At 39.8% G+C, this 27,871-nt stretch overlaps 1 protein-coding gene across 1 annotated transcript in view; it reads right to left on the bottom strand.

Annotated features, from left to right (window-relative positions):
- LOC122812216 (adhesion G protein-coupled receptor E1-like) overlaps positions 1–27,871 on the bottom strand; it is a 1,201,768-nt gene that overhangs the window by 46,739 nt on the left and 1,127,158 nt on the right. The window contains exon 21 of the mRNA XM_044084558.1: positions 8,853–8,969. Coding sequence (XP_043940493.1) covers positions 8,853–8,969 — 117 coding nt within the window. The remainder of the gene's footprint in view (positions 1–8,852; positions 8,970–27,871) is intronic.

The raw sequence follows: 27,871 nt of genomic DNA, 5'->3' as shown, positions 1-27,871 counted from the left end.
TCTCTGCCATGGGAGTCCATTTTTCCACTCCTAACAGACCTTATCCCAAGGGTCAGAAGGAAGGAAAGATGTGGTTTTGAAAATCCCAGGGACCCTTGCCTGACATGTGGTGATTTTTCCCCCAGGGGCAGAGGGGGAAACAACAACAATGGCAGACGCCACCCGCGTGGCAGAGGGGGACCACAAAATCAGGGTGACAGAGAAACTTTCTCTGCCAAACCCTTCCAGCATCCCTAATGGGTTGCCTGACTGCTCACCTCTGGAGGCAGTCGGGGGAAGACTTTTGCTGTACCCAAATATAACAAGAGACAGATGGGTACTATCTATTATATCCGGAGGTTACAAAATTCCCCTTCCATCAACCCCCTCTAGAGTCAAAAAAGTCCATCCCAGATGTCCCACCCAATCTAAGGGATCAAGCAGTCATACAAGCCTCAAAACTGCTAGAAAAAAGAGTCATTCAGGAAGTCCCCACAGACCAACTAGAATACAGGACTTACTCAAGATTCTTTTTAGTACCAAAAAAGACAGGGAACTGGAGACCAATAGTGGATCTCAGCAGATGGAACAAATCTGTACAAAAAGAAAAGTTCAGATGGTAACACTGCAGTCCATTCTCCCTTTTCTGGGTCAGGACAATTGGATGTGCTCTGTAGATCTTCAGGATGCGTACTACCATACCAAAATGGACAGATGCTCCAGGCAATTTCTTCACTTCTAGGTGGGGGCCAGTCATTGCCAGTTCAGAGGTCTGCCCTTTGGTCTCACCACAGCCCCCGGGGTGTTCACCAAATGTATGGCAGTAGTCACGGCTCACCTGAGACATCAAGGATTCCATGTGTTTCCCTATCTAGACGACTGGCTCCCGACTGCTACCACCAGGCATCAACTCTTAGAGGCACAGGATTATACAATCTCAACCTGCACCCAACTAGGCATCACAGTAAATTTTGAAAAATCTGCCTTGTTGCCCTGTCAATTTATTACATATATAGAAGCAGAATTAAACACTAAACAGATGTTTGCAAGGTTACTTCAGGAAAGAGTTTTCACTATTTGCCAACAAGTGTCACTTATAATGCAGAGCAGAAAGATTCAAGTCAGATATGTCCTGCAAGCTCTAGGCTCCATCACAGCTGCCTTTCTTCTTGTTCCATTAGCACGTTACCACATGAGAATCCTTCAGTGGCTTCTTTTCATGCTGTGGTCTTTCCATGAATTGTGCATGTCTCACATGATATTGATTACAGAACATGCAAAAGACACCTCTCTTGGTGGATGGTCTCCCCACTGGTGACTCAGGACAGACCTTTCATACAACCCCGTCCGGTAGCCACAGTGACCATGGATGCCTCCCTGATAGGGTGGGAGGGCATTATCTAGGCAGGACAGTCCAAGGCATGTGGCAACCTCATGAGTACCATCTGCATATCAATGTCCTAGAGATGAGAGTGGTGTTCCTAGCATTGCAAGCTCTTCAAGACACTGTTCCTTCTGGGACTATTGCAATCCAAACAGACAACATGTCAGTTGTGTGGTACATCAACAAGCAGGGCGGGAACAGTTCCTACCACTTGTGTCGAGAAGCCCTCAGACTATGGCAATGGGCGATTTCCTCCTAACATTTTCTGACAGCAACGCATATCCTTGGGAAATCCAACGTAATAGTGGACAGGCTCAGCAGGGCTATCCTAGTGCCTCACGAGTGGTCTCTGAATCAGGAAGTTGCGGATCTTATCTTCCGCAAATGGGGCCAGCCTTGCTGCGATCTATTTGTCACTCCCCTCAACAACAAATGCAGCAGCCACTTCTCCCTGCTTCCTCCTCCAGGTCAAACACCCAGAGACGGTCTAGTCCACGACTGGCCTCAGGGACTCCTTTATGCATTTCCCCCATTTCCCCTAATTCCAAGACTCATACAGAAAGCAAAATTGTTGGGTTGCAAAATGATCCCCCTTGCCCCTTATTGGCCTCGACAGATATGGTTTCCATTCCTGCACCTCCTCCTTCTAGACCAGCCTTGGATTCTGGATCTGGTGCCAGATCTTTTGATTCATCAGTCAGGCGGGTTACACCAATCCCTTCAGACTCTCAAGCTCACAGCTTGGTTACTCCACTTCCTACCTTAGCCAGGCTCCCCAGTATCTCCCCAGTAGTCCGTGATATGATTGTTTCCTCCCATAAGTCAACTATGAGAAAGACTTATGCTAGGCAATGGAAAATATTTTCTTACTGGGCAGAATCTAGAAACTTAGACTCCTTTTCAGCCCCAGTCCATGAAATTCTAGAATTTCTAGCAGAACTTTTTCAGTCAGGTGCAGCTGCTGCTACCATCAGGGTACAACTGGCTGCCATATCTAATTTTCATATTGGAATTCTTAATTCTAGCATAATGTCTCATAAGCTCTGCAAGGCCTTCATGAGAGGAACATCTCTTCTTAGACCCCTAGTGAGGGATCCACCTCCTCGTTGGGATCTCAATTTAGTTTTGACTTCTTTAATTATGCCTCCCTTTGAACCGGCAGCATCATGTCCCTTAAAATTTATTTCTTGGAAAACACTTTTTCTGGTTGCTATTACCTCAGCTAGACATATTTCAGAACTCCAAACACTCTGTGTTCATCCTCCATATATGGTGTTTCACAAAAAATAGAGTTTCTCTGAGAACCAATCTATCACTTATACCAAAAGTCTGTTCCGAAAACGATTTAAATCAGTCCATTGATCTCCCTGTTTTCTTTTCCAATCATAGCAACAAGGCAGAATACAGTCTTCACCAGCTGGATGTGCATAGACAATTATGTTTTTACCTCCATAGGACTAAAGAGCTAAGAAAGTCAGACCAGTTATTTCTCTCCTATGCTCACAATAAGCAAAGCCTTCCTAGTTTCTAAGGTGATCTTATCCAAATGGTTATCTGACACCATTGCCTTTATTTATCATTTAAGAAATAAAGATTTACCAGCAAAACCAAAAGGTCATTCTACTAGAGCATTAGCCACTTCTATAGCCTTTCAGTCTAAATTGCCCATAGACTCAATTTGTGCAGCTGCCACTTGGGCAAACCCTCATACCTTTATCTCTCATTACAAAGTGGATGTGGTCTTCTGGAGCAGGGCTTCCTTTGGTTCCACGGTTCTGAAGAGTCTGTTCCAATGAGCCACCCAGGTTTTTTAGGTGCTAGGGATGCTGTCCCAAACAGCAAGAATGAAGGCGAGATGGGACAACTTAACATAAAGAAGTTATGTACCTACCATAACGTTCCATGTTAGTTGTCCTTCATCTCACCTTCCTTCTTGCATTCCCCCCTCCTTCCCCTTCGTTGAAGATTGAGAGGAGTTCATTATAGTTTCACTGGCTGATTTCTTTTTTCTTGGTTCACATGCCAGGTAATTTTATTACAGTTTACTCTGATCTTATATTTTGGTAAATCAGTTTTTAGGTTACTGGTTACTATATATGTCTAGTGTGCGCTATCACAAACGAGATCTGGGTAGCTGATGCTGGGCGTTCCAGGACAAGGGTTAGCCTTGAGCGAGTAAACAGCTCTTGAGCTATAGAAGTAGGCTGAGTCAGAGCCGGTACCCAAACAGCAAGAAGGAAGGCAAGATGAAGGACAACTAACATGGAACGTTATGGTAGGTACATAACTTATTTTGCTCCTTCTTCTGGAGATGAGGTCAACTTTACCCAGCACATCCTAAGTTTTCTTCCACCTCAGATAAGGTCTTTTATTTCTTTATCTACTGTTTGCTAAATTTTATCTTCAAAGGTATTGAAATAGAACTCTTTTAACTCTTTGTTGCTAAGTGACACCTTTAGCTGTTTCTGCAGTTACACCCCACTAATGTCGCCAGGCATCTGATATAGCCAGTTCAAATTTACATTAATAATTCCAAAACCATGCTACAGACAAGCAATTTGAATATTTCATCTTAAAGTTTACATAATAGGCAATAAAACTGCAATTGTAAGTTGTTTAAAAACTGCAACTAAATTAAATTTACTGTGCTTGTTATGTTGTATACCATTTTAAGACCTACAATCAAATAAGTACTACTACCGCAAATATTTGTTTGTTTGTGATGAACAGTTTGCTATTAATATTTTTTTAGTCAGTTTATGACATCATATAATATGTGAAATGTGAAGATGTAACTTGATTCTGTCAAAAACTCAGGGTACAACTATTGGTAATTACAGAGCTCCAGAGTTCCACTGGAGTGCATGAGTTAAGTAAAAAATTATTTGCTAAGAAGTAGCCAGTTTTAATTCTTGCTTGAGATTCATCACAAATGTTTCCTATTAATCTTAATAATCTTTCTTATAAAACTAATTTTGCCAAAACCCACGTAATGAATTCACAATCCACCCTGTCAAAAGCTTTTTCTGCATCTAGAGTAATCCGTAACAAAGGGGGTTTCCTCTGCAGTGTATTCTTCAGTATTACTAAAGTTCTGTTTACATTATCAAAAGTTTTCCTTCACTTTATAAACCTGCATTGATCCTTAGCAATAAACTTTGAAGGACTTTTGCAACTATTTTAGTTGTTGCAGTCATGAACATTTTAAAATCATGACTGAGGATTGAAATAGGCCTATAAACCATCTCTTATTTTACCCTTCCTTCAGTATAACTGATATACTTACATTTCATTTTATATTTGACTAGAGCTTGGCTCTGTCTTTCTGTTACAGTAACTGACTGAAAACCTTTTCCAAATATTCCATTTATTTTCTCTGCTAGTTTCTATACCTTGATGGAAATACCATCTTGACCTGTAAACCTGTCCATAGGTTATTTGACATCTACCCCTTTTAATTCACCAATGTTTAGCCATTTATGCAAGAAGGTTCTGCTACCCTCACTGAAACTTAAAAAAAAAAAAAAAAGATCCCTTTGGTATAATTGTCCATTTGTGTTTCCTTTTGCAACTCACACATCTCCATATTATACATTCTGGCATAAATCCCCTAAAATATGTTAACTATTTCACCTGGTTCCTTAGTTAACTTTCCTGTACTATGATTCCTTAACTTTGGAATGAACCTCTCTATTTTTTGTTGTCTTACCTTTCCAACTAACATTTTGCACTCTAGAAGAATTCTTAAAGCATATTTGCTTAACTGCCACAGCATTATTGATAGTTTATTGATATATTCTATTACTGTCTCTATTGCCTCTTTCAGTTGGGTCTCCATTTTGGTCAGTGAGACTGTTCTCTTTCCAGATTAAAACTCTTAGATCATCCATATATTTAACTTAGGTAAAAATCTTGTGATACTTTCCTTTGGGTAAACACCCCCCTTTTCCAAGTTAAAGACTGTGTAACATTTCCTCTAGCACTTGCAAAAGCTTTCATCAGAACAGGTCACACATAATCCAGCCTCTGCAAAGTGTTGTTTACATTTGTGATTATCTAGCCAACTAACAAGTCAATGTAAGTGGTGCTCAGCTGTATTAAAGCAAGCTTAAACCAATTAAGTACTGAAACTACATGCCGAATCTTGCAAACACAATATAAATATAAAATAGTAATACTCTAAAAATGTAGATCTTAGAACCACAATAAACATACCCCCATAGACATGACACTAAACAAAAGGAGGATCTATAATGCTAGTATGCATTCTAATGCTTATGTACCCCCCTCCAATCTCATTATGTGCTGCTTTTTAGCAGAAATTCACCTATCCCAGCCTAAGCACACTTCTCTCAGTAAACTAAATTGCTTAAAAAGATTTCCTGAAGGCCCTCACCAATGCAGCATCAATTGTGAACTAAGTAAAAAAAAAAACATTAATTACTTGAGGGCTGTTTTTTTTTATCATACTGTATTAGTTCATCTGTGAACCACAATTATAGCAGTCAGTAAGTAGAAAATGAAGCCTCTTATCAAACGGTTCAATCTGGAGAGTTGATATAGGGTGTAGGACTTCCCTTGTGATAGCCCGAGCGCCTACATAAACATTATTTTAGTACTTCCTAATGCAGGCATATATAATACAATATCACTAATCATATATCATGTATGCCTGCATATATGATGTAATAACACAAATCAGTTTTTGAATACCATACCCTCCTCCAGTGCCAAAGCACATCTATGGGAAGCTTGACATGGTCTCCATAGAGGCAAGATTAAAGGGTGTCAGGAATGTAAATGAAGATATTGGATTGGTAGAACTGAAATAAAGCACCCGTACCATAGGCACTTGAAACTGCCAATCTACTCCTAAAGACCTATCACAGCATCAGATGGAATTAATACCCCAGAAGATGAGGAAACATGCAGACATGAAAAGTCTTGCAAAATGCAGACAAGGCATATTGGATCTCAAATGCAGAAAATACAATTGAAAACAAAAAACATCCTTCCCTGTCTGTTATCTTTACAAACAGTAACAGCAAAAGCAGCAAACACCTTGAGTCTGCTCCCGTCAGCTAAGCAAACCAATGGAAGGAACATCCCAATGTAATCATTCTGTGGGATCACTCCCTCTTATCCACAATAAGCAAACTAAAGCAAACCAATAAATTGTAGTTAGGTGCAGTCTTACAACTAGCTCCAGGGCTTGAATTTCTAATTTCCATTACATAGTAGGCATAGACCAGCTATCAATGCATCCTTGTGCAAAGAAAACACTGTGCTAACATGCAAAGCTTAATCATAAGCCAAATCAAAAGAGAAAATTTAATCCCAATAATTGCTTAACAAAACAAGCCATGAAAAGTCCACAACCCAATGCAAATATTCCCAATCTCATTGATCACAATGGCAAAACCAAGTTTCAAATTTATCAATATACCTGTGCCCTATTTTGCTTCATAAGACAGTAATAGCAAAAGCAGAGAGTGGAGGAAACTAGTTGTCCTGAATATTGGATGTGAGGCCCTCAGAGATTTGCTCCACAATCTAGTGGTTTATATTTCTCTCCATAATCACTCCCTTAGAAAGAATACAGCCTTCATTCACTCTGTTTTGCATTTAGCTTTTTAAGACTGAAAATGGTTTAACAGATCTATCATCAATGACAAGTGATTTAGAGTTTTCAAGGTGTGACTGGGATTGCCATGGCAGTGACTTCTGGCCCCTTACTGAAATTAGATTAGACTTAAAATCATGGATCACCTCGATTGCTTGCTATGGTTCACACAATGCTTTCAATTACACTCAGGAAGTACATTTTTAGAATTGCAGGATAAAGGTTTTTAAATTTAATTCCAGGCTCTCTACAACTTTAGAAGATAGGTAGAAGCTTATTTCTTTTTTGTCTGGTATGGAGGTAATAGTCATTCTTTGCATAGATTCTAGTATTGCCAAATCATGAGTGTTTTACCCTTCTGCCACCTCCGTCTTAATTGATATGTTTGAAATTTGACAGCAATTGGGTTGGGTATTTTTCTTCTGAGGAATCTGGGAACAAAAATCCTGTGTGCACTATTGATAAGAATTTCAATCTGGGGAACACTTGTCCAGTTGCTGATTTGATTATGCATGCATTTTATAAACTAAGTACTCTACAGGTATTTTAGGACAGCTATAACCTTAAAGGATATATTTTGTCTTTATGGTATATCTTCCAGTTCAGTCATTTTGGTACAGATTTCACCCTGGGTGGTCTGACATCCAACCATTCTTTGTTTCATATTAATCTCTGATTTACAGAGCTTCTCTAGGACATCTGACAGGGTATTTAAAGTCTCCTCAATTAGGTATAATCAATTATTATTGGTTTTAATATAATTTATTAAGGGACATACTTATTTTGAATGATGTTGCGCAGATTTGCTATTTTCTTCAAATTTACATTATTCTTCTCAGTTTGGATTACCTCACTTTACTCTTCTCAATAGTGACTTCCTCATTTTTTAGAGAATTCCATTTTTTTTGTTTTTTGTTAAGATTCATAGGTGAAATTCAGTTATTTTAGGTACATTTCTTATATACAATCTAAGCTTAGGAAAATCCCACAGGAAAAGCCTAGTATTAACTTACAAATTGTTCTTACTTTGAATCTGGTAAAGACACCACTCAAACTGGCTCACTAGCATAATGGAAATCTACATTAAATTATATTTTAATTCTGTCTTTGATACTAAATAAAAGTAATCTAGCTCAACAGTAAAAATGCATTTGCTTTACATCACTGATATTCATGAAATGAGACTATATGAATCCCAGAAAACTCAAACATCTCCGTACACCTCTGCTAAGACAGTTAAATTTTAAAGATTTAAGTGGCATTGTTGACAGCAGTCTTCATGATTGCATTGACTTGAATCCATTTTGCAGAAAACCACTTTCAGTGATTTTGTTTTTCAGAAGGCATATCCCACCTACATCACCATGTGGCAGGAGACACTCCAAACCCCTAACTTATGTATGTTAACTGCATGGTCTCACAACATTGAGGAAAAAGATAATCTCAATAATAACTGAAAGGAGTTTATGGTGACATGCTGGTGCAGTGGTGTATTGGTTAGCACTGTTGCCTCCCAGCAAGAGGGTCTGTAGTTTGATTCTCAGCTGGGGTGCCTTCTATATGGAGTCTGCATGTCCTCCCTCCATTTGTGTGGATTTCCTCTGGGTGCTCTGGTTTTCTCCCATGTTACAAAGACATGCATCTGAAGCATTTCTCCCTGGGCCTCTGCTGAAAATAGGCTCTGTCCTATTTGGACTTTCCTGGTAAACAAATGTTAAATAAAAAATATTTGAACTGCCTTTGATGAATTCAAAGTCTCTCACTTTTAATTCTCTGTGATAACAGAAATGTCTGGTTTTCCTAAAACATGCTAGTTTGGTAATTCCCTATGAGCTAAAACATTTTTAGATATTTTGTAATACTTACAGTATGAGATGATACAATCATAAAAGTGGCAGCAGTGCTGGATGTAGTAGTGAAGTCCTGCTCTTTCTTCTTCCTTCTGAAGAGGTATTGAAATTTCTTCTTGTACTCATCCAGAACCTTTTTTTCATAAAAGATAAAGAGGAGAGGTAATATTCCAAAATAGTGACTGAACTCATTCATTAATCTAACATTATTCAAAACTCAGGTAAAATATCTCTACTGCAACATACATGATGCTTATTTTGGCTGAATACATGTTGATAAACTGCAATCAAATCAGATTTATGTTATTTTAAACAGAATTGTGTGCTTACATGAGGTATGTAAATGGACTATGCAGATCTTGAATGGCTTAGGGTTATTTTAATTTGCTAATTATTTTACTTAAACTGTGAGTTGTCAGTCATAGGAAACTTTGTTCACTTCCTGTTCCACATAAGCCATTGCCACATATAAAAGATAGGCCCTTTGCTTGGTAAACAAGCATCATTTGAAACAGCTACTGAAGAAGTTATAACTAAGAAGTATTTTTTATGACTTAATTGATAGAAAAGTCTGTTTTCAGCTGAAATCACCAACTCAAAGTCCATGCAGTATATTACAAGTGCTTACTATTCCTTCCTCATACCTCATTGTTTTAATCACTGAACTTTGTTCACCAAAATACTATATAAAGAGGTTTTAAACCAAAGGTAAAGTGAAAAACACCAAGAGTCAGAATTTTTTTCCTGAACTGTTAAGCACAAGCATGTGAAGGCTAGCTATCTGAAGTTGAAAAATTGGCTCTAGGTGGTTTGGCCACACTGACTGTCACCCAAAATGGGCATGGGTATTTGCCAGTGATAAGTGGGTTGTGGACCTGGCCTAATTTAATCTACAACAAAGACTTAAGTTAATGGTGGTAATGGTCTTTTTGCCTCTTATTACCAGTATGTGCTCATCACAGAGCCCAGCAACCTTGAAGCAATGAGTCACTAGCCAGCCAATTTACCTTCGATAGCTCTGTTGAGAGAAAGCTGGATGTGAAACCAATCAACCTGCCTAATATGAACTATGGATTGCTACATTTAATATAGGATCTGATGTTGTCAGTCTTCATTCTTGATGAATGGGGCTTGGTTCCAATTCTCGGAACTGACTTGGCCATTATACAGCTCACGCTAGCCAAAAACTCTCGAGCTAAGACTCTACCCACAATGCTCCTCTGTCCATTAGATCTCATTTGCCACTCTGTCAGCAAGATGTGTCAGCTGCTGCTTTTAGATAAGTCTTCAAATTTCCTTCCTCTCTCTCTCTCTCTCTATATATATATATATATATATATATATAGAGAGAGAGAGAAATATCTCCTTAGAATTTTGTCTATTGAGTGAGTGTATAAATACTACCCATTAACCTTTATTATTATAGCAATAACCCACGCCTGGGTGTGGGTAATGCTAAATTTACCCACGGTTGGCGTGGTTTGGTCCGGTCCGGAGATTGAGATGTTTTTTTAAAACTGTCTAACTGTCTTAGCATAAAACTCATTTTAACAAACAAAACACAAAAACAAAAGCAGCTAGATTTCTTTTTTCTCTTTTTTAATTTTAATCTAAGGTATGTTAAATGTTTTTTAACAGCGGTAACACAAGCAAAAAAAAAAGCTTTGTTGCTATTTTAAAGCTGTGTCATTCGCATAACAAATAACATTTCAAAAAGCGAAGTTATACTAAAGGAAAAAGTTATACTAATGGAAAAACCTTTTCCACTAGTTTTTATTGATTCGATCTTTCATACTGGCCAATCAAGCAGGCCAATTGCGTGCCGGGAATATTCTATAATGCTCTCTGCCTTCTTACCTGTTGTGGTATTTCTTTGTACCATCGTTGGTACCTCCTTTCCCTTTCTCTCTGATACCATGTGGCATTTTCAACTACCATAGTTGGTAGCTTTCCTTCTCTTCCTTTATTACCTTTTACTGTGTGTGTGCGAGTGTGTGCATTATTAGCGTTCATTCTCGGAAATGGCAGAAAAGCAAAAAGGCACTTCTGGCTTTAAACAGTGTCAAGACTGTGGGAGAAAGATGCCCAATTCTGATGGGCATCTTTCATGTGTTTACTGCCTAGGAGCTCCTCACCTAAATATTGATTATGATATTTGCAAGGGCTTTAGTCACCAAGCCCTAGTTCAGTGTTGTAATAAGCTCATTTTAAAGTGCTTATTAAAGACTCCTTCCAGCGAGGCCTTGCCCAAGGGTGATACTTCTAAGCCTGACACTTTCAAAAAGAAGAGCCACTCAGTGCCTGCATCTCCCATGGCACCAGTGGCCACTAAACATAAAACTAGAGTTCCGACTTCATCCTCGGAACTGAAAGCTGTGGTACCAAAACTCCCAGGTCAAGACTCTTTGGCACCGGCTACTTTTACTACGGTGCCTTTGGCACCAGCATCGGCACCGGTGTCTTTCATCTCCGGTTCAGTGCCTACTTCTCCTACAGTACCTCAGCAGGCTTTAACCACCCCCTCGGTGCCAATAACAGAACAAGTTCTTCCCAGGACAAGGTACTCATCTTCTGTAGACACTTTTGTGGGCCAGTTGCCCAGTCCCCTCCTGAAATGAATCGAGTCTCCCTCAGCTTTTACAGTTCAATCCTCCAGGCGTCTCTCTGAGGTAGACATCATGAGATTGGTGGATCAGTTGTTGGCGGACAGAGGTATCCCTGCCCCTCTTCCTGCTCCTCTCCCTTCTGGACCTGGGGTATTTTCTCCAAGGGATCCTACACGGTCTCCTCCTCTGACTTCTACTGGAGCTTCAGTGCCCAGGACTTTGATTCCCTTGGTGCCAGTTGATTTGGTGCTGTTAGGCATCCCTTCCTTGGTACTGGAGTGGGTCTGACTTATTCAGTTCCCTCTTCAGAACTGACAGATTCTTGGGGCTGAGACTCTGCTGTGGGTTCTGAGGGTCTTGGATCAGCTCTTGGTTTTTATTTGGAGCTGACCTTGGCTCTTGGGGCTTTGTTGGTTGTGGGTCATTCCCCAGCTCCTGCCTCGGAGGGCAGACTCCAGGAGCAGGGTGTGACCTCTGTTCCAAAGTGGTCTTCCTCTCTTGCTTCTGGGCTCTCACTCCTCTTACCGAGGGTCCTGTCTTCCATGTTAAGGAAAGAGCTTTAGCCTCTACATGCTTTCAGCTGGTTCTTCCTACATCAGAGTGCCAAGGTGGGAGCTTGGCATAATGGTTAAATTGTTTACCTTGTAAACAAAAGGTGCAGGGATTGATTCTCACATGGGGTAACTGGCTAGTCTTTAAATGGTCTAAAAGGGCAGTTAGCCTAGTATGAACTTAAATGGCTAAATGGCATGTTACCATATCCTCTGGTGCAGAGCTGACTCTAATCTCCATGACAGGACAGACAGCAATGAATCTTTGAGTCACCCCTGCACAGAGCCCCTATTCTTTGCAGTGTTCCTTAGAGATCCTCACTGAGAACCCCCCCTCCTCATAAGAAGATGTGCAAGAGAAATTACCTAGATTCACCAGAAGAATCTGTCACCATAGACATGGATTTTGATGAAGGAGAAGATTTCCCCTGGTCAACCCCCAGATGATGTCTTCTTTGCAGAAATTCTAGAGATCCTCAAGCAGAGGGGTAACTGGAAACACCAAGACCCAACCTCAGAGGAATCTGTGTACTTGCAAGTGTTCGGTACTCAACCATCTACTTCCTGGGTGACCCCACCCACTGGCGATCTTATTAAGCTGATCGTGCAGTGGGCTTGGAAGACCCCTGATTCCATACAGCCTATTTCCTGGAGGCCAGACAAAATTATTTTTCCACCTGAGGATCAACAATATTGGGCCAAGGGTTTAGCAGTAGATGCCATGATGGTGGCAGTTACCAACAAGAAGGAAATCACCAATGAGAGTCCTGCTGTACATCCTTCTAACTGGGAGTCTAGGACAATGGACAGATTTGCAAAGTGGGTCTATGCTTCCTTGACCTTCACTCTCAGGTCTTTGAACTTTATGACATATTTCACTAAATTCCAGAGAGATCTGATGAAAGAGTTATTGGAGATTCTTACTGGAGCTGTCACTAACAAGGTGCAGGACAAAGTCGCCTCTCTGCTACCTACCCTGGAGTCTATATCCAACTCATCCATGTGGCTTATTGCACATGCAGCCAAAGGCATGACCAGAGCAGCGAATTCTGGCATTTCTCTAAGGTACCACACCTGGATGCACTTGTGTGAATTAGCAGAGCCTTTCAAATCTTCCTTTGTCAATGATCCTTTTGACAGATCATCTTTGTTTGTCCCCAAGGTGAAGGACACACTAGCCAGGTGTGAAAAGGATGGAAATACCCTGTCTTCTGTAGGCATTCATGTTTCTACTCCTTAATGATCCTACTCCAGAATCAGAGGAGTAGGAAAATGTGGTTCAAAATTCAAATCCCCAGGGGCCTTTCCAGGACACACATGGTGGTGGCTCCCCTCGGGGTACAGGGAAGAGTTCATATGGAAGATGCTGACAGTGAGGCAGAGGTGACCCATGAAACCAGGGTTCCAGAGACTCCTCTGGACAACCATACCAGCACTCCTGAAAGGAGGCCTGATAACTTATCTCTGGAAGCAGTTGGGGAAGACTCTCACTTGCACTTGACAACCTAGCTATAAATAACCTCCGATACGTGGGTGCAGGGAATCATCACCAGAAGCTATAATATCCCATTCACCCTTCTCCTGAGTTCCCTGAGAAAAATGTCCAGTGTTCCACCCAATCAGAGGGATCAAGCAGCCACAGAAGTTCATAAGCTGCTACAAAAAAGAGTCATCCAAGAAGTCTCACTACACCAGATATGAGTCAGATTTTACTCCGGGTTCTTTTAGTGACAATGAAGATGGGGAACTGGAGGCCAATATTAAACCTCAGCTTTCTGAACAGCTTTGTTCAGCAGACAAAATTCCAGATGGTCATAGCTCAGTCTATTCTCCTTTTTCTAGGGGAAAATGATTGGATGTGCTCTATAGATGCATATTACCACATAAATATTGCCAAATGCTTAAGAAGGTTTCTCTGCTTTTGGCTAGGGGCCAGTCATTACCAGTTCAGACTGCTGCCCTTTGGCCTCACCACAGTCCCCAGGTTGTTCACCAAATGCATGGCAGCAGTCATGGCCCATGTGAGATTACACAGATTCCAGGTGTTTTCTTATCTAGATGACTGGCTCCTCACCACCCCTACCAGGCGTCTACAGCTCAAATCACAGACGTCATCATATACTTATTCAGTACCCTGGGCATAACAGTCAACTACAAAAGTCACAGCTGTCTCCCACTCAAGACCTAGAGTTCATAGGAGCCCACCTCAACACAGTTTTGTACGTAGCTTCTCTACCCTTTCACAGGCTCCAAATGATAAGGCCTCAAGTACAGCTCATTCTAGTAAAGAACAAAGTGCCCACTCTTATTGTTCTCCAAGCCCTAGGATCTATGGCAGTGGCCATCAGCTTAGTCCCATTGGTGAGATTTCATATGAGGCTACTTCAATGGCTTCTGGCCTCCCAATGGTCTATTCTTTCTCATCCAATGACTCACCTGATCTTAATAACAGGACATTGCAAAAAGGATCTACCCTGCTGGATGCAGTCAGAAGAAATCCTAATGGGACGCCCCTTTGTTTCCCCACAACCCAAGGCCATAGTGACCATGGACACCTCCCAGATTGGGTGGGGGACATTATCTGGGAAGAACAGTCCAAGGCACTTGGTCTCCACAAGAGGCCACCTTCACAACAATGTACTGGAAATGAGTGCACTACTCCTAGCATTGCAAGCCTTTCAGTCTGCTTTTCCTCTGGAAACAGTTGTGATCCAGTCAGACAACATGTCAGTGGTATGGTATATCAACAAACAAGGGGGAACCAAATCCTACCCTCTTTGCTGGGAAGATCTCAGAGTGTGGCAATGGGTGATATCTTCCAACTGCTTTCTTGTGGCAATGCATATCCCACTGAGTTCCAATGTTATAGCAGATGAGCTGAGCAGACACATTCTTCTGCCTCACAAGTGGTCTCTCAATCCCAAAGTGGCAAAGGAAATCTTTTGCCAATGGGGCCAGCCTTGCTGTAATCTCTTTGCCTCCCTAACTAGTAAGAATTGCAGCAGCTACTTTGCCCTAATCCCCCCTCAAGGGAAGTGCCCAAGAGAACCTCAACTTCATAATTGGCACTCAGGTCTTCTTTATGCCTTTCCCCCATTTCCCCTTATACCCCTCTTCCTAAAGAAAGCCCAAAGGTTGTGAAGCAAAGTGATTTTCATTGCCCCCTTCTGGCCCAGGCAATTTTGTTTTCCCATTCTATGGCCTCACTTGATTCACCAACTATACATTCTGGACCCAGTTCCAGACCTGCTCTCTCACCCACAGGGATTGATGCACCCAGATCTGGGCACTCTCAAGCTCACAGCTTGGTTCCTAAAATTCCATTAATTGCCAGGCTGAATAACAACTTCCCCAGTACAAAAGATTCTTCTGGCCTCACATAGACCCTCTCCACCAGGAGACTCTACTTCAATAAATGGAAGAGATTTTCAGTTTGGGCCTCTGAAAATTAGATCCCTTTTCTGGACCCGTTGAAAAAAGTTTTGCAATTTATAGTCACTCTGTTTGACGAAGGTGCTTCAGCATCCACCATCAGAGTCCAGTAAGCAGCTATTTCCAATTTTCACAATGGCTATGGTGACCAGCCTCTAATTTCCCATCACCTGTGAAAGGTTTTTCTCAAAGGTGACTTACGACTAAAACCCTCATTCAAAGATCCCATAGCTCCGTGGGATATCACCTTGGTTTTGCAGTCTTTAGTACTTCCTCCCTTTGAACCAACAGCTACTTGCCATCTTAAATTCCTTTCCTGGAAAACTCTTTTTCTAGTAACCATCACTTCCGCAAGAAGAGTTTCTGAGATCCAGGCAATATGCACAAAGCCCCCCTATATCATCTTTCATAAAGACAAGATGTCATTGAGAACTAACCCTTTCTTCCTTCCTAAGGTGGTCTCTGGATCCAATATTACTCAAACTATTGAATTACCAGTTTTCTTTCCCAAGTTTTCCAACAAAGGTGAATATTGCTTGCACTTACTGGACATACATAGGCAACTACATTTTTACCTGAACAGGACTAAAGAGTCCAGGAAATCAGACTAATTGTTCATTTCCTTTTCTAGTCCAACAGTAGGAAAATCTGTATCAAATGTGACTTTATTGAAATGGTTGATAGATTGCGTTACCTTTATTTATGCATATACCAGCCATAAGTCATCTGCACCTTTTAAAGTGCATTCAACCAGATCAGTAGCCACATCAGCAGTTTTTCATTCAAAAGCTTATATAGATTAAATTTGTGCAGCTGCAGCTTCGGCTATGCCTCATCCCTTTATCACTCATTACAAATTGGATATGGTCTCCAGGGGAAGGAGATCCTTTGACTCTGTGGTTCTCAGGAATATCCTTCGATAAGGCCACCGAGAAAACAAAGTAGCTGGGGACTCTGTTCCATTTGTCAAGAATGAACGAAGATTGATAACATCAGATAAAGAAGTTATGTACTCACCATAACGTTCCATCTGTGTTGTCACTCTTCGTTCATTCATGGCATCCCGCCCACCTTCCACCCTTGTAGATTTCCTGGGGGATCGGACCCTTGTCCTGGGTTGCCATAGGGTTTTTTACCATGGACATCGCTTCTGCTTACAATTACTGTGTATACTCTTGCTATTATCTGCAAACTCAATCTGAGGTAATGGAGAGAGGGGCATTGTGGGTAGAGTCTTAGCTTGAGAGTTTTTGGCTGGTAGGAGTATCGGAACTGAGTCCCAATCGTCAAGAATGAATGAAGATTGACAACACAGATGGAACATTATGGTGAGCACATAACTTATTTTTCACTGACGGGACTCAGCTTGGAAGTGGATGACATAATGGTAAGGAGGAGGCTGGACATCCTGTGTATCCAGGAAACAAGATGGAAGGGAAGTACAACAAAGTCACTTGGCTTGGGATCCAGAGTGCACTACTTAGCGGGAAAGCAGGGGAGGAATGATATGGGAATTGTGATGAGGGAACATCTTCAGTATTAGGGATACATTCCACATACAAGATGCTCAGGCTTGGAACCATTTACTGGCAACACACGTTCATTGGTTCAATAACATAAATAAAAAATAAACATAAGGCTTTCATTTCCACAATTAAAAACTTCATCAGATACATTCAAATAGAAGCAAGCTCTTTTTATAAAATTATTAAATGGATATCTTGAATCATGTGACCAGACACATCTCTACCTCAGTGAATACATTAATTTTAAAGCACCACCATCTTTTTACCCAAAATGTAGTCCACTACAGTGCATTACAGTGCAACGTACTCAAATAGTTAAATAAAAATATTCTCAAATGTTTTAAAAGTCATTTAAAATTTCATGAATATTTAAATATATATCAAACCTAAATACTAAAACTTAAATAATAAATTCTGTACCAACCATTAATTCATATTTTATACGTCAACAAATTATTTAACTGATGCTTTATATTTCGAGAGAGAAGCTATAGATACCTAGTCATTTAATCCTGGCCATTGCTTTGCATAAAGATGCAGTTGCCAATACAATTCTCTTTTTTTCCACAATAAGATTCCATGGATCCCCTCCCTCCCACAGAATGGTATTTTTTCAAGTACAGCAAACTCAAAACAGTGAGCTGGGTTCACTTGCACATTTATGTAGAGCTTTAGTTTCTTTCTCTTTTTTGATTTTGTAAAGGTGTTCGTAGACCCTTTCCTTGACCTAACATTCAGTCTTCAGAATATAAAACCAGAGTAATGAACTACACATTGCCACATATACCACTCCTTTTGTTTTGTAACATGAATGTATTTGCAGTAACCACAATGTCCATATTTTTTCATACCCAGAAACTTGCCCTCAACCTTGACTTCTGTTTCTAGGATACGCTTTAAATTTTCCCTTTTTTTTATATACAGCTAATGGTCTGTCCCACACATTCTCCTTCATATCTATGTCATCAGTTAAATTAAACCATTTTTTCTCATGTATAAGTTTAATACAGTTACTACTGACTGTATACATAGTAGTAAAAGAGCTCCTAAACTTTATTGTTTGTTTATCATTATTTACTACAAACTCAAACAGTCTAAGGACAACCAGCAATTAACTGTACAATTCAAACAGCAAAGGATAAATATTAAACATTTTGTACAGATACACAGCTGAAGAAACTCCAAATCCAACAGTAGATCAGGAATCCAAGAACACATGCTGGGGATGCATACTATCCCTGTGTAAATACATAGGGTGATAACAATCCTTCCTAAATAACTTGGTAGAGAGTGCACCATCCAATCCCTTAATGACCTCAGCATGCAAGAACTCGATTCTAGAGGTTGAAAACAGAAAACTTAAGAAAGCTACTGCTGGTATTAAGCTTGACCATAAAGCATAAAAGCTGCTCCACGTTATTTCTCAAGAAAAGATCATCAACAAAATGATGATAAAAATAAATATCTTGCCCAACTAAATCACGTATAGTGTTTCAGGTCTTAGAAGTGGTAGGTGAGAATGTTAAGATGGGGGACTTAATTAATGAAACAGAAATAATTGAACTTTGCTGGATTTTTAAATTGGCTGCACATAGAGGGCATGGACTCAAAGATTTTATTTCTTATAAGCCCATTTTAAAATCCAGGAAACTTAAGAGATGGAGCTCCTGTGTTTTATTTGTATTATTTAGGTTTTATTCTATTGGTCTTTATATATGGTTGCTGCACCTTTAATATTTGTTACTAATCTGTGCTGATTGATTAATTGGATGATTTTTGTATTATTTAAACTGAGTTTGTCAAGATTTGTAATATGTCTGATGAAGTAATGTTTTCATTTTGAAAGCGCTTACATTTCATTAAAGCTTGGACTCATGAACTACTGTTAGATTTAGAGTTTCTTCAGCTGTGTATGTGTACAAAACTTTTAATATTTATCCTGTATTATTTATATAATTTGAGTTCTATTTGGAGGGTCTATATTAGATAACCAAAAGTTATCTTAAGCGAACACTCACATGAGTGAAAATGCCGGGAATCGAAAGGGTGTTTGTGGGGTTGTGGTACAGTGAGGAGTGGGATATTTGTCCTTTCCTCACTGTAGTGTGATCTCGGAGTTGGAATATATAGTTGGGGTGGGGGGCACAGCCCCCCACAATACCAAGTTCGATTACCGGTATTTTCGCTCATGTGAGCGTTCGCTTAAGATAACTTTCAGTTATCTAATATAGACCCCTATTTGGACTGTTATCAGAATGGTACACCCTCTGATTTATCTAAAATTAAAGTAAAATATTTATGTTCTCTTTTGTTTATAACCTCCATTAGGTTGTCGATAAAACTTACCGGATAACCCCTTTTCTGAAACATTTCCTTCAAAAAGGTGCATTCATTCCAAAATGCGTCATCATGAGTAATCATGCTGGCAGCTCTCATGAACTGTCCTTTTACATCAGTCAGAACTACAGAAGAGATATGCGGCAGAAACAGTTATGGAAATAAGATTCATAAGGGAAGCTAGTGGTATAGTACAAAAGTCCAGGAAGTTATCAAAAGACAGGAGTGAAATAAAAAGTGGGCGACAAATACAGATCAGGTTAGGAAGGACTAATGGTTGGCTAACAAAGAGGCTAAGTGAGCAGTCACAATAGCAAAGAACAAGGCATCAGAGACACCCTATCAGTTTCTAGAAATTGACTCAGCAGATGGCGATAAGAAAATATATCAGGTTGCAAGGCAAAGAGGGAATGATAAAGGAGATAGTTATAAAGCACCCTTCAGTAGGGCTGCCTGCTCACCAGTCTACAGGACATCTAAGGGATATGGAAGGAGTACTTCCAGGAGCTTCTGAATGAAGAAAACAACAAAGAAGTTTTAATGCCCCATTCACAGTCTACAGTGAAAGTGTAAGAAGACCCCACCCTAGAAGAAGTAAGAAAAGTACTAAGTAAAATGAAGTCAAGGAAAGATGCAAACTTAGATGAGGTCACTGCAGATATGATCATGATTTTAAGTGAATTACAGGAAATATATCTCCTTGGGGTACTCATAATAGTATGGAGAGAAAGACGTACCCCCTGATGACTGGAGAAGAGTTATTCTAGTGCCAGTGCACAAGAGCAATGAGGACATTCATAACTGTAGGTGGTATCTAGAGGGACCAAACTCCTGTCACAATACATGAAAGTGCTGTTGAGGACAAATGAAAAATGAATACATGAAATAGTAGAAAGTAAGATGGGAGATGGGCAGTTAGTATTTAGATCAGGGTGCAGTAGAAAATAAGATGGGGGATGAGTAGTTTGGAATCATATCAAGATGTGCCACAGCTGACCCAGTCTTTGCAGTGCAACAGACAGTTGAGAAGAAGCTAGAAATGAGGAGAGTCCAACTGTGTATTCCTAGCAAAAAGCATATGACATGGTCCCAAGAAAGTGGATTTGGCAGTCCTGAAGAGGTTCAAAGACCTAGAAACACTGGTAGAATTAATACAAGCTATGTACAAGTACCCAGTGGCAAAAGTACAAATATTGCTCAGACACCCAGTGTGACTGGGTTTGCATCAGAGTTTACCTCTGTACCCATGGCTATTCATAATGATGATGAAGTAAATTAGCAAACAGGTTGGAGGGGACAGATCAACAAAGCTGCTGTATGCAGATAATGTGGCATTACAGCCAGACTTTGAGCAAGAACTTCAGCAAATGATAGTGGAATGGAATGCAAAGCTGAAGGCACATTTGATGAAGTAGAGACAGGGTAGGTGTCATGGCAGCAAATGCATGAAATCAAAAAAAAAGCTGAAAATTAAGATAGAAGGGAAAATAGGGGAACAGGTTAACAGCTTCAAATATCTGGGAGGGGTGGTACAGGAGAACAGAAGTCTGAATAATGTGGTCAAACTAGAATCAGAGGGGTTGCAGCCAATTGGCATAGAGTTTCAAGGGTAGTGAGTGACAGAAGACTGCCAAAGAAGATGAAAAGTAAGTTAAGCAAGCAATGGCGTGACCAGTACTACTCTATGGAACACATACATCCACAGTAAAGATAAAGCAGCTGAGGAAGGTGGAGGTGATGGAGATGAAGTGCCTGAGCTGAGTGGTAGGATGCATATTGTGGGAGAGATGAAGAAATTAGGGTATTGGAGTGGAAGCTAAAGTAGCTCCATCTGGGTCTATATATCACTTCATCGAAACCTCAATCCATCAAACCCCTATTAATTCAACTTAAAACATTGAAGATCATTTCAGTGAACACTTACATCATCAGAAAGCTTTTCTAGGGAGACAAACTCCATTCACACCTTATATATATATATATATATATATATATATATATATATATATATATATATATATATATATATATATATATATATATATATATATATATATATATATATATATATATATATATATATATATACCAACTCTGAGATTGCACTACTTTAGGGAAAAGAGCAAATTTGTAACAGCTGTCAACTAACTCCCTTCTCTGGGAAAATGTTTTGATGATGTAAGTGTTCGCTGAAATGATATTCACTGTTTTAAGTTTGATGAATAGATATGCTGCAAACTGATGTTTTGATAAAGTGATCGGGAGCTGATGCAATTGCACAGAAGGACAAACAGAACATATTATAGTGCTTTCAGTACATGTACAGGAAAGCAGAAGATAATCTGGTAATGAAGATTTGGGAAAGACAGTGTGAAGGTCAGAAGAAATGAGGATATCCAGCAAGGAGACAGATGGATGGCTTGCATGAGAGAAGGCATGCAACAGTCAGACATGACCACAGAATAAGTTAAAAGAGTGGAATTGACAAGGGAAATACAGCAACAGTTGACATAACACCCTGACTCCATTGAGAAAGTGGGAAAAAGGGAGCTGTTGATGATGATTATGTTAAGCAAACAAACAGGTACCACTACAGGATGCTAAGAACCAAGTACTTGCAAGTCAAAAGGAGGTGAATAACTACCCAAACAGTTACACTCACCAAGACTCAGCCATGCTTACATGCTGCTGGATAGAGGAAAAACTATCTTCCATGTTTTGGTGTTTTGGCTGCCAACACTCCATCCATAGAGCTAGCATAGCTCTCAGCACTGGTACAAAAATCAGGCACAAAGCCAAAACATAAGTTGTGGGGGAACAATTTTGTACTCTCATTTACTGCAGAGAATTAAGCCTCTGAGCTGTTAATGAAATGCTTCCTGTGTCCATGTTGCATGCCTGTCTCCTGAATTCTTTTTCCTTCTATGTTACTCTGAGCAAGTCACTTAATCAAACAGTCCTCCCAGGTTTCCCCTGAAAAGGGACAATTTGTCCAGCAGGCTTTCCAGGCCAACAAATTGTGTGTGTGTGTGTGTGTGTGTGTGTGTGTGTGTGTGTGTGTGTGTGTCTATATATATATATATATATATATATATATATATATATATATATATATATATATCTTAACAATGATTTACTGGAGCTTTTCTTCCTAGTCTTCTGTTGAAAGGGCTTTACCCAGTTTGTCTTTCATGGTAAACAAGCACAAATAAATAAATACATTAGGTCAGTGTTAATGAGTGGTTGCCCTAGGTGCACACTTCTTATTCGTTTAATATTAGAATCAGGGATAATGCAGTCTTTTAAAGATTTGCCAAAAAAGTACATTTTTATGATGGAGAGCTTAAAAATGTGAGGCAAAAACTCTGGACAGTCTGCAAATTTCTGCACAGTTAAGAGGTATGCACAGGTGCAAACTGTCAGTGTACAACTGATAATGCCGGAGTGCATTACCAGCTGCATAAATGAATGCTGACACAATGCATTTGTGGTCATTCACTTACAAAGAACTGTGTAACACTTTTCCACTGTTTCAACTGCATCTAGAGCCATCCAAGCTATGATAACAATATTTTATTGGTTAACTGAACTTGTTTCTGCTTCATACATTGATCACTACTGTTTTTGAGCATTTGTAAGGCATTTATTAATTTTGTGACAAAAAATTTAATTTCTCTCTTTGTTGGCTTTTCTAGTCTGTGTGCTTCCAAATTTTTTGCAGAAGGGCAAATTAGCCAGGGACTTAGTTGTTTGGTAGTTGTTTGTTGCTTAATCTGCATTCAAGAGCTGCTTTTGCTATGCTTTTACAATAAGAAATTCTAGGATCAGAAGTCTTGCGGCAAATGGTGTATCTTTGGTCTCTCTGAGTTGGGAAGTACTGCTTGTTATTTAGTGTTTAATCAGCACTTGACAACTACTTTTGTTGTGCTTTGACGTTAATGGATGCCAGGGTCAGACATCTTGTGGCAGAAGGTGTTTACCAGGGCTCTCTGAGGTGTGAAGCACTAGAGAGAGCTCAAAGTGTGGATGTTTATTGGCTATAGGGTAGATGAATCAGTTTACAAGTTTGTCTCTCTACTATAAATCAGGCAATTTGCAAGGCTATTTGCTCTCTTACAGAAAACTCTACAATGCATTTCCCGTGTTCTATCTATATCCACAGCCATCTAAGCTAAGATAAGAATATTTTCTTGATTAACTACACTTGTACTTGTTTTACACCATGATCACTACTGTTATAAGCATGTTAAAAGCATTTATTTAATTTTATGGCAAAAAGTATTCATTTTTCTATTAGTTGACTTTTCTAGTCTGTATGCCTCCAACATGCTTTGTAGATGGGCAATTTAGCTGTAGACAGTTGTTTGTTAATTGTGTATTGTTTAATCTGCACCTGAGATCTGTGTTTGCTGTTCTTTTACATTAAGAAATTCCAGGATCAGACATCTTGTGGCAGAAGGTGTTACCTAATGTCTCTTTGTATGGAAGCACTGTTAGCTGTTTATTGTTTAATCTGCACTTGAGAGATGTGTTTGCTATGTTTTTACATTAACAAATTCCAGGATCTGAGATCTTGGGGTAGAAGGTGTTTACCTGGACTGTCTGAGTTGGGAAGCACTGGAGGGAGCTCAAAGTGTGGTTGTGTATTGAGTAGAGGGCATAGAAGTCAGTTTTCAAGCTTTTGCTCTACTATAAATCAGGCAAGTTGCAAGGCTCTTTGTTCACTTACAGAGGACTCTGCAAAGGTTGTAAAGTGTCTGAACTGCATCCAAAGCCATCCAAGCCATGATAAGAATATTTTCTTTATAACTGCACTTGTACTTACTCTATACAGGGATCACTACTGTTTTGAGTACTTTTTAAAGCATTTATTTAATTTTGTGGCAGAAATAGTTAATTCTCTGTTTGTTAGCTTTTCTAGCATGTGTGCCTCCAGATCTCTTGCAGAAGGGTGAATTAGCCAGTGACTTAGTTGTGTGGTAGTTATTTGTTATTTAATTTGAACTTGAGAGCTGTTTTTGCTGTGCTTTCACATTAACAGATTTCGGGTCAGACATCTTGTGGCAAAAAGTGTTTAACTGGGTTCTCTGAGTTGGGAAGCACAGGGGAAAGAGGTAAGTGTTTTTGTTTATTGGCTAGAGGGCATATGAGTCAGTTTTCAAGCTTTTTTCATCTGCATGGAGCTGCTCACCTGGCTGGGGCATCTAGCAGTGCTTTCTATAGTAGCAAACTCCTGGACAATACAATTTATCTATAAGTTTAGGATTAGATCTTAAACCTGTTAGTGTGGCATTGTACAGAAATAAGCTTAGAGCAGTCAGCTTGTGCATCGAATAGCACTACCATATCCTAGCATTATATACCATCCTACCCTTAAGCATAGAAACTACATTAAGAGACCCCTGTTAAAATCCAATCTTTAATCCTAAACAGCCAACCCTATTACAGGACCAGACAACACTGACATGTAATTTACAAGTGTCTTTGTGGCCAGCTTTGTAGATATGGGCATCCTAATTCTATGCAGCAGTTGTCTCCCATTCTCAGAGAATCATTAAAGAAAATAACATGGTGTGCAAGAAACGTAAATACACAACTTCCTTGGGGACAAAAATATTGCATGCAAATGAGGTTTTCAAGAATACCCACTGTACATTCCTCACACATACTGTTCATCACACATACATAGATTGTATTATGCTGAGGCACTTAAAAGAAACTTTCCCAAATTTCAAAGACCTCCAAAGCTGCCTAGTGGCAGCACCACTCCTCAGAAATGACTAACACACACCACGCAAGCACCAAAAATCTTACATAAGCCTACACCTAATGGTCCCCCTTACTTCATATTCTTGTCATTGGGGATTCCATTGTGTGACACACAGATGTCCCACTCACCGGACTGGACAAGAAGAAGATAACAGTTAGTTACCCATCTGGAGCAAGGATCCACAATATCACTCATGCACTCAAGTTACTGCATCCCCAGGTACCAGTATGATTTTATCGCAGTCCATGTCAGTGTAAATGAATTGAGATATACGTCACTGGACTATAAGAAAAGAGGCATAATGGATCTCTTGGAATATGTGCCACAGATAGGTATGTGCCTTGCACTGAGCAACATTCTACCTTTACCAAAGATGATGCTACAGTATGAACATAAAATGATTAATTTTAATAATTAGCTTAATTTCTGGTGTCACTCCAGGGGGATCCAATATCTGTCAGCATGTAAGAGCATGATCAAAACACCATGTTGCTCTGCCTGGTATGGGTTGCACATGTCCTCTCTAGGCTTTCAGATATTGGCAAAAACTTTATCCACCCCTTAGAGATTTTTTAGGCAATGCCAAAAAAGACAAAACTACCAACATAGTGAAAAGTGTATATCTACAAGCAACCTTAAAGTGCTACTGCTCAATGCTCAGGGCTTAAACAAAAAAAAAACTTCACACCCTTCAAACACCTACTCCCTCAGGAGAATGCAGAAATCTGTGCCATGACTGAAACTTGGTTTAAAGCCACAGGAAGCACTCCAAAAGTGCAAGGCTACAGTGCCTTCTACACATTTAGGCAAACAACAGCCCACACGGGCCAAATGTGGAGGTGTTTCAGTTTATATTAGCAACAAACATACTTCAAGGCTGATTAAACAGAATGATACCATGTTGCTCATCCATGTACAAGTCACCATAGGTAAGGTCCTTCACCACATCATGGCTAGCCACAGGTCACCATCTATGCCCCAGTAGTCTCAGAACTTTTAGCTAAACCTCCTAGAGGTGCTCACCATCCAACAAAACATGCTATACATGGTTGACATTAATTACCTCCTATAGACTGGGAAATGTACAATACCTCAAACTTAATGGCACAACACTTCCTGGAGTTTATTAACACAAACACCCTTGAACAGATAGTGCATACTCCAACCAGAGGCTCAAACATACTAGATTTGGTTCTCATCAACGTGTTAGAGTGTTGCACTACTGAGGTCAGATCGCAAAGATATTTCATATGAAGCAAAAATACCCAGAAAAATCCAGCTAAACTGGTAAAAGGAACTATTCAAAGGCAAACTGCATCCTATTAAGTGACAGGTTTTCAAAACTCAAGGCTTCCTGCAGCCCAGGACCACACCTACCTCTGCAGAATTGTTCACAGAGTACCAATATGAACATGTGAATGGCTGTTTAGAGGCTGCTATAAACCCAAAACAAACACTGAAAAAAACTCAACTGATGGAATCCTCAACTAAACAGGGTATATAATAAAAGAGGAAAATTCATGGCCAAGATCAGGAAAAGCACCTCCCTTACAGACAAGTGTTTTTTATACAACTAAACAAGAAACTAAGAGGTCTAATTAAGTCCAATAAGGCCAGCTATGTGGTTAGGATAGCATCACAGGTTAAGAACAATCAGAAGATCTTCTTCAGCTACATCCAGGGCCTTAGAGGTAACACATAACAGTATGCTGTACTGGTTCTGAGTGGTACCACCTACACTAATCAGGGTGAAATAGCAAATCTGCTGGCTGATAAATTCAATTCAAACGTCATGCAAAACATAAAAATCCAGTAACCACACCGGAGATTCAATATTCCAACAACAGACCAATGGTGTATAAGTCGGTACTTATGAGTGTTCTAAAGCACACAAAAGGTAGCAGGATGAAAAAACTCAGTTTTTAATACTCAAAACGCTCAGTAGATAAGCACTTTCATCTGACTCAATCCAGACTTTGTCAAAACCAAAAGCACTTACATTCAACCACATTTAAATAGTGCACCTAATTAACAACCGTTAAAAAATTTAAAGTGACAGCAATAGTCAATGTTAAAATCCATGTTCACATTATGTCACACAATGGGTACTGATGGCATATGTTGTTGTTGTTGTTTGTCTTTCGGCTTTTCCTAGTAAGGGGTCGCCACAGCAGAACTCCGGTCTGCTAATGATTGGCAGTAGATTTTTAGGAAATGCCGAGATGCCAGCTCGACACTCAACCTTCAACAAAGGCATGCCCATTTACACACACATGTCTTTCGAATGCTACCCAACCATGGAGAGGACATGCAGACTCCACACAGAAGGCACTCCCAAGCCCAGCCGAGAATCGAACAGGAGAACCTCTTGCTGTGAGGTAACAATGCTACCGCCGTACCACCGCGGCATTGATGGCATATAAATGTTCATAAATTCTCTTCCTAAATGACCTTTTGGTCTTGCCAACATAATACCCTTTACACCCTGTACAAACACTCAGTACCCATAATACCAATAATGCGCATTTTAAACACACTTTAACTTAACTTGCTCTGTTTTTTCTGGGTTCAAGTTTGGTATCCTTGAATTAAATTTGAGAAATGTCAGGGGTGGCAATTGGTCAAACCAAATAGATAAATTTGAGTTGAAATGGCAACTTCGACTCAATGTGTGTCAACCCCCTGGCATGAATGAACATGTTTCTTTGAAGCCAGTTTTAATAGAAAGGGCTCTTATATTATAACTTTTTATAATTTTATGTAATTGTTTTTAATGTATTATGTAACATAATGTAGACATGGATTTTAATATT

Source organism: Protopterus annectens, chromosome 9.part0 (assembly GCF_019279795.1).
Source record: "Protopterus annectens isolate FY-2018-M chromosome 9.part0, PAN1.0, whole genome shotgun sequence".
Taxonomy (NCBI): Eukaryota; Metazoa; Chordata; order Ceratodontiformes; family Protopteridae; genus Protopterus; species Protopterus annectens.
Note: the sequence above shows the minus strand (reverse complement) of the source record. Positions and strands in the feature narration are given on the sequence as shown.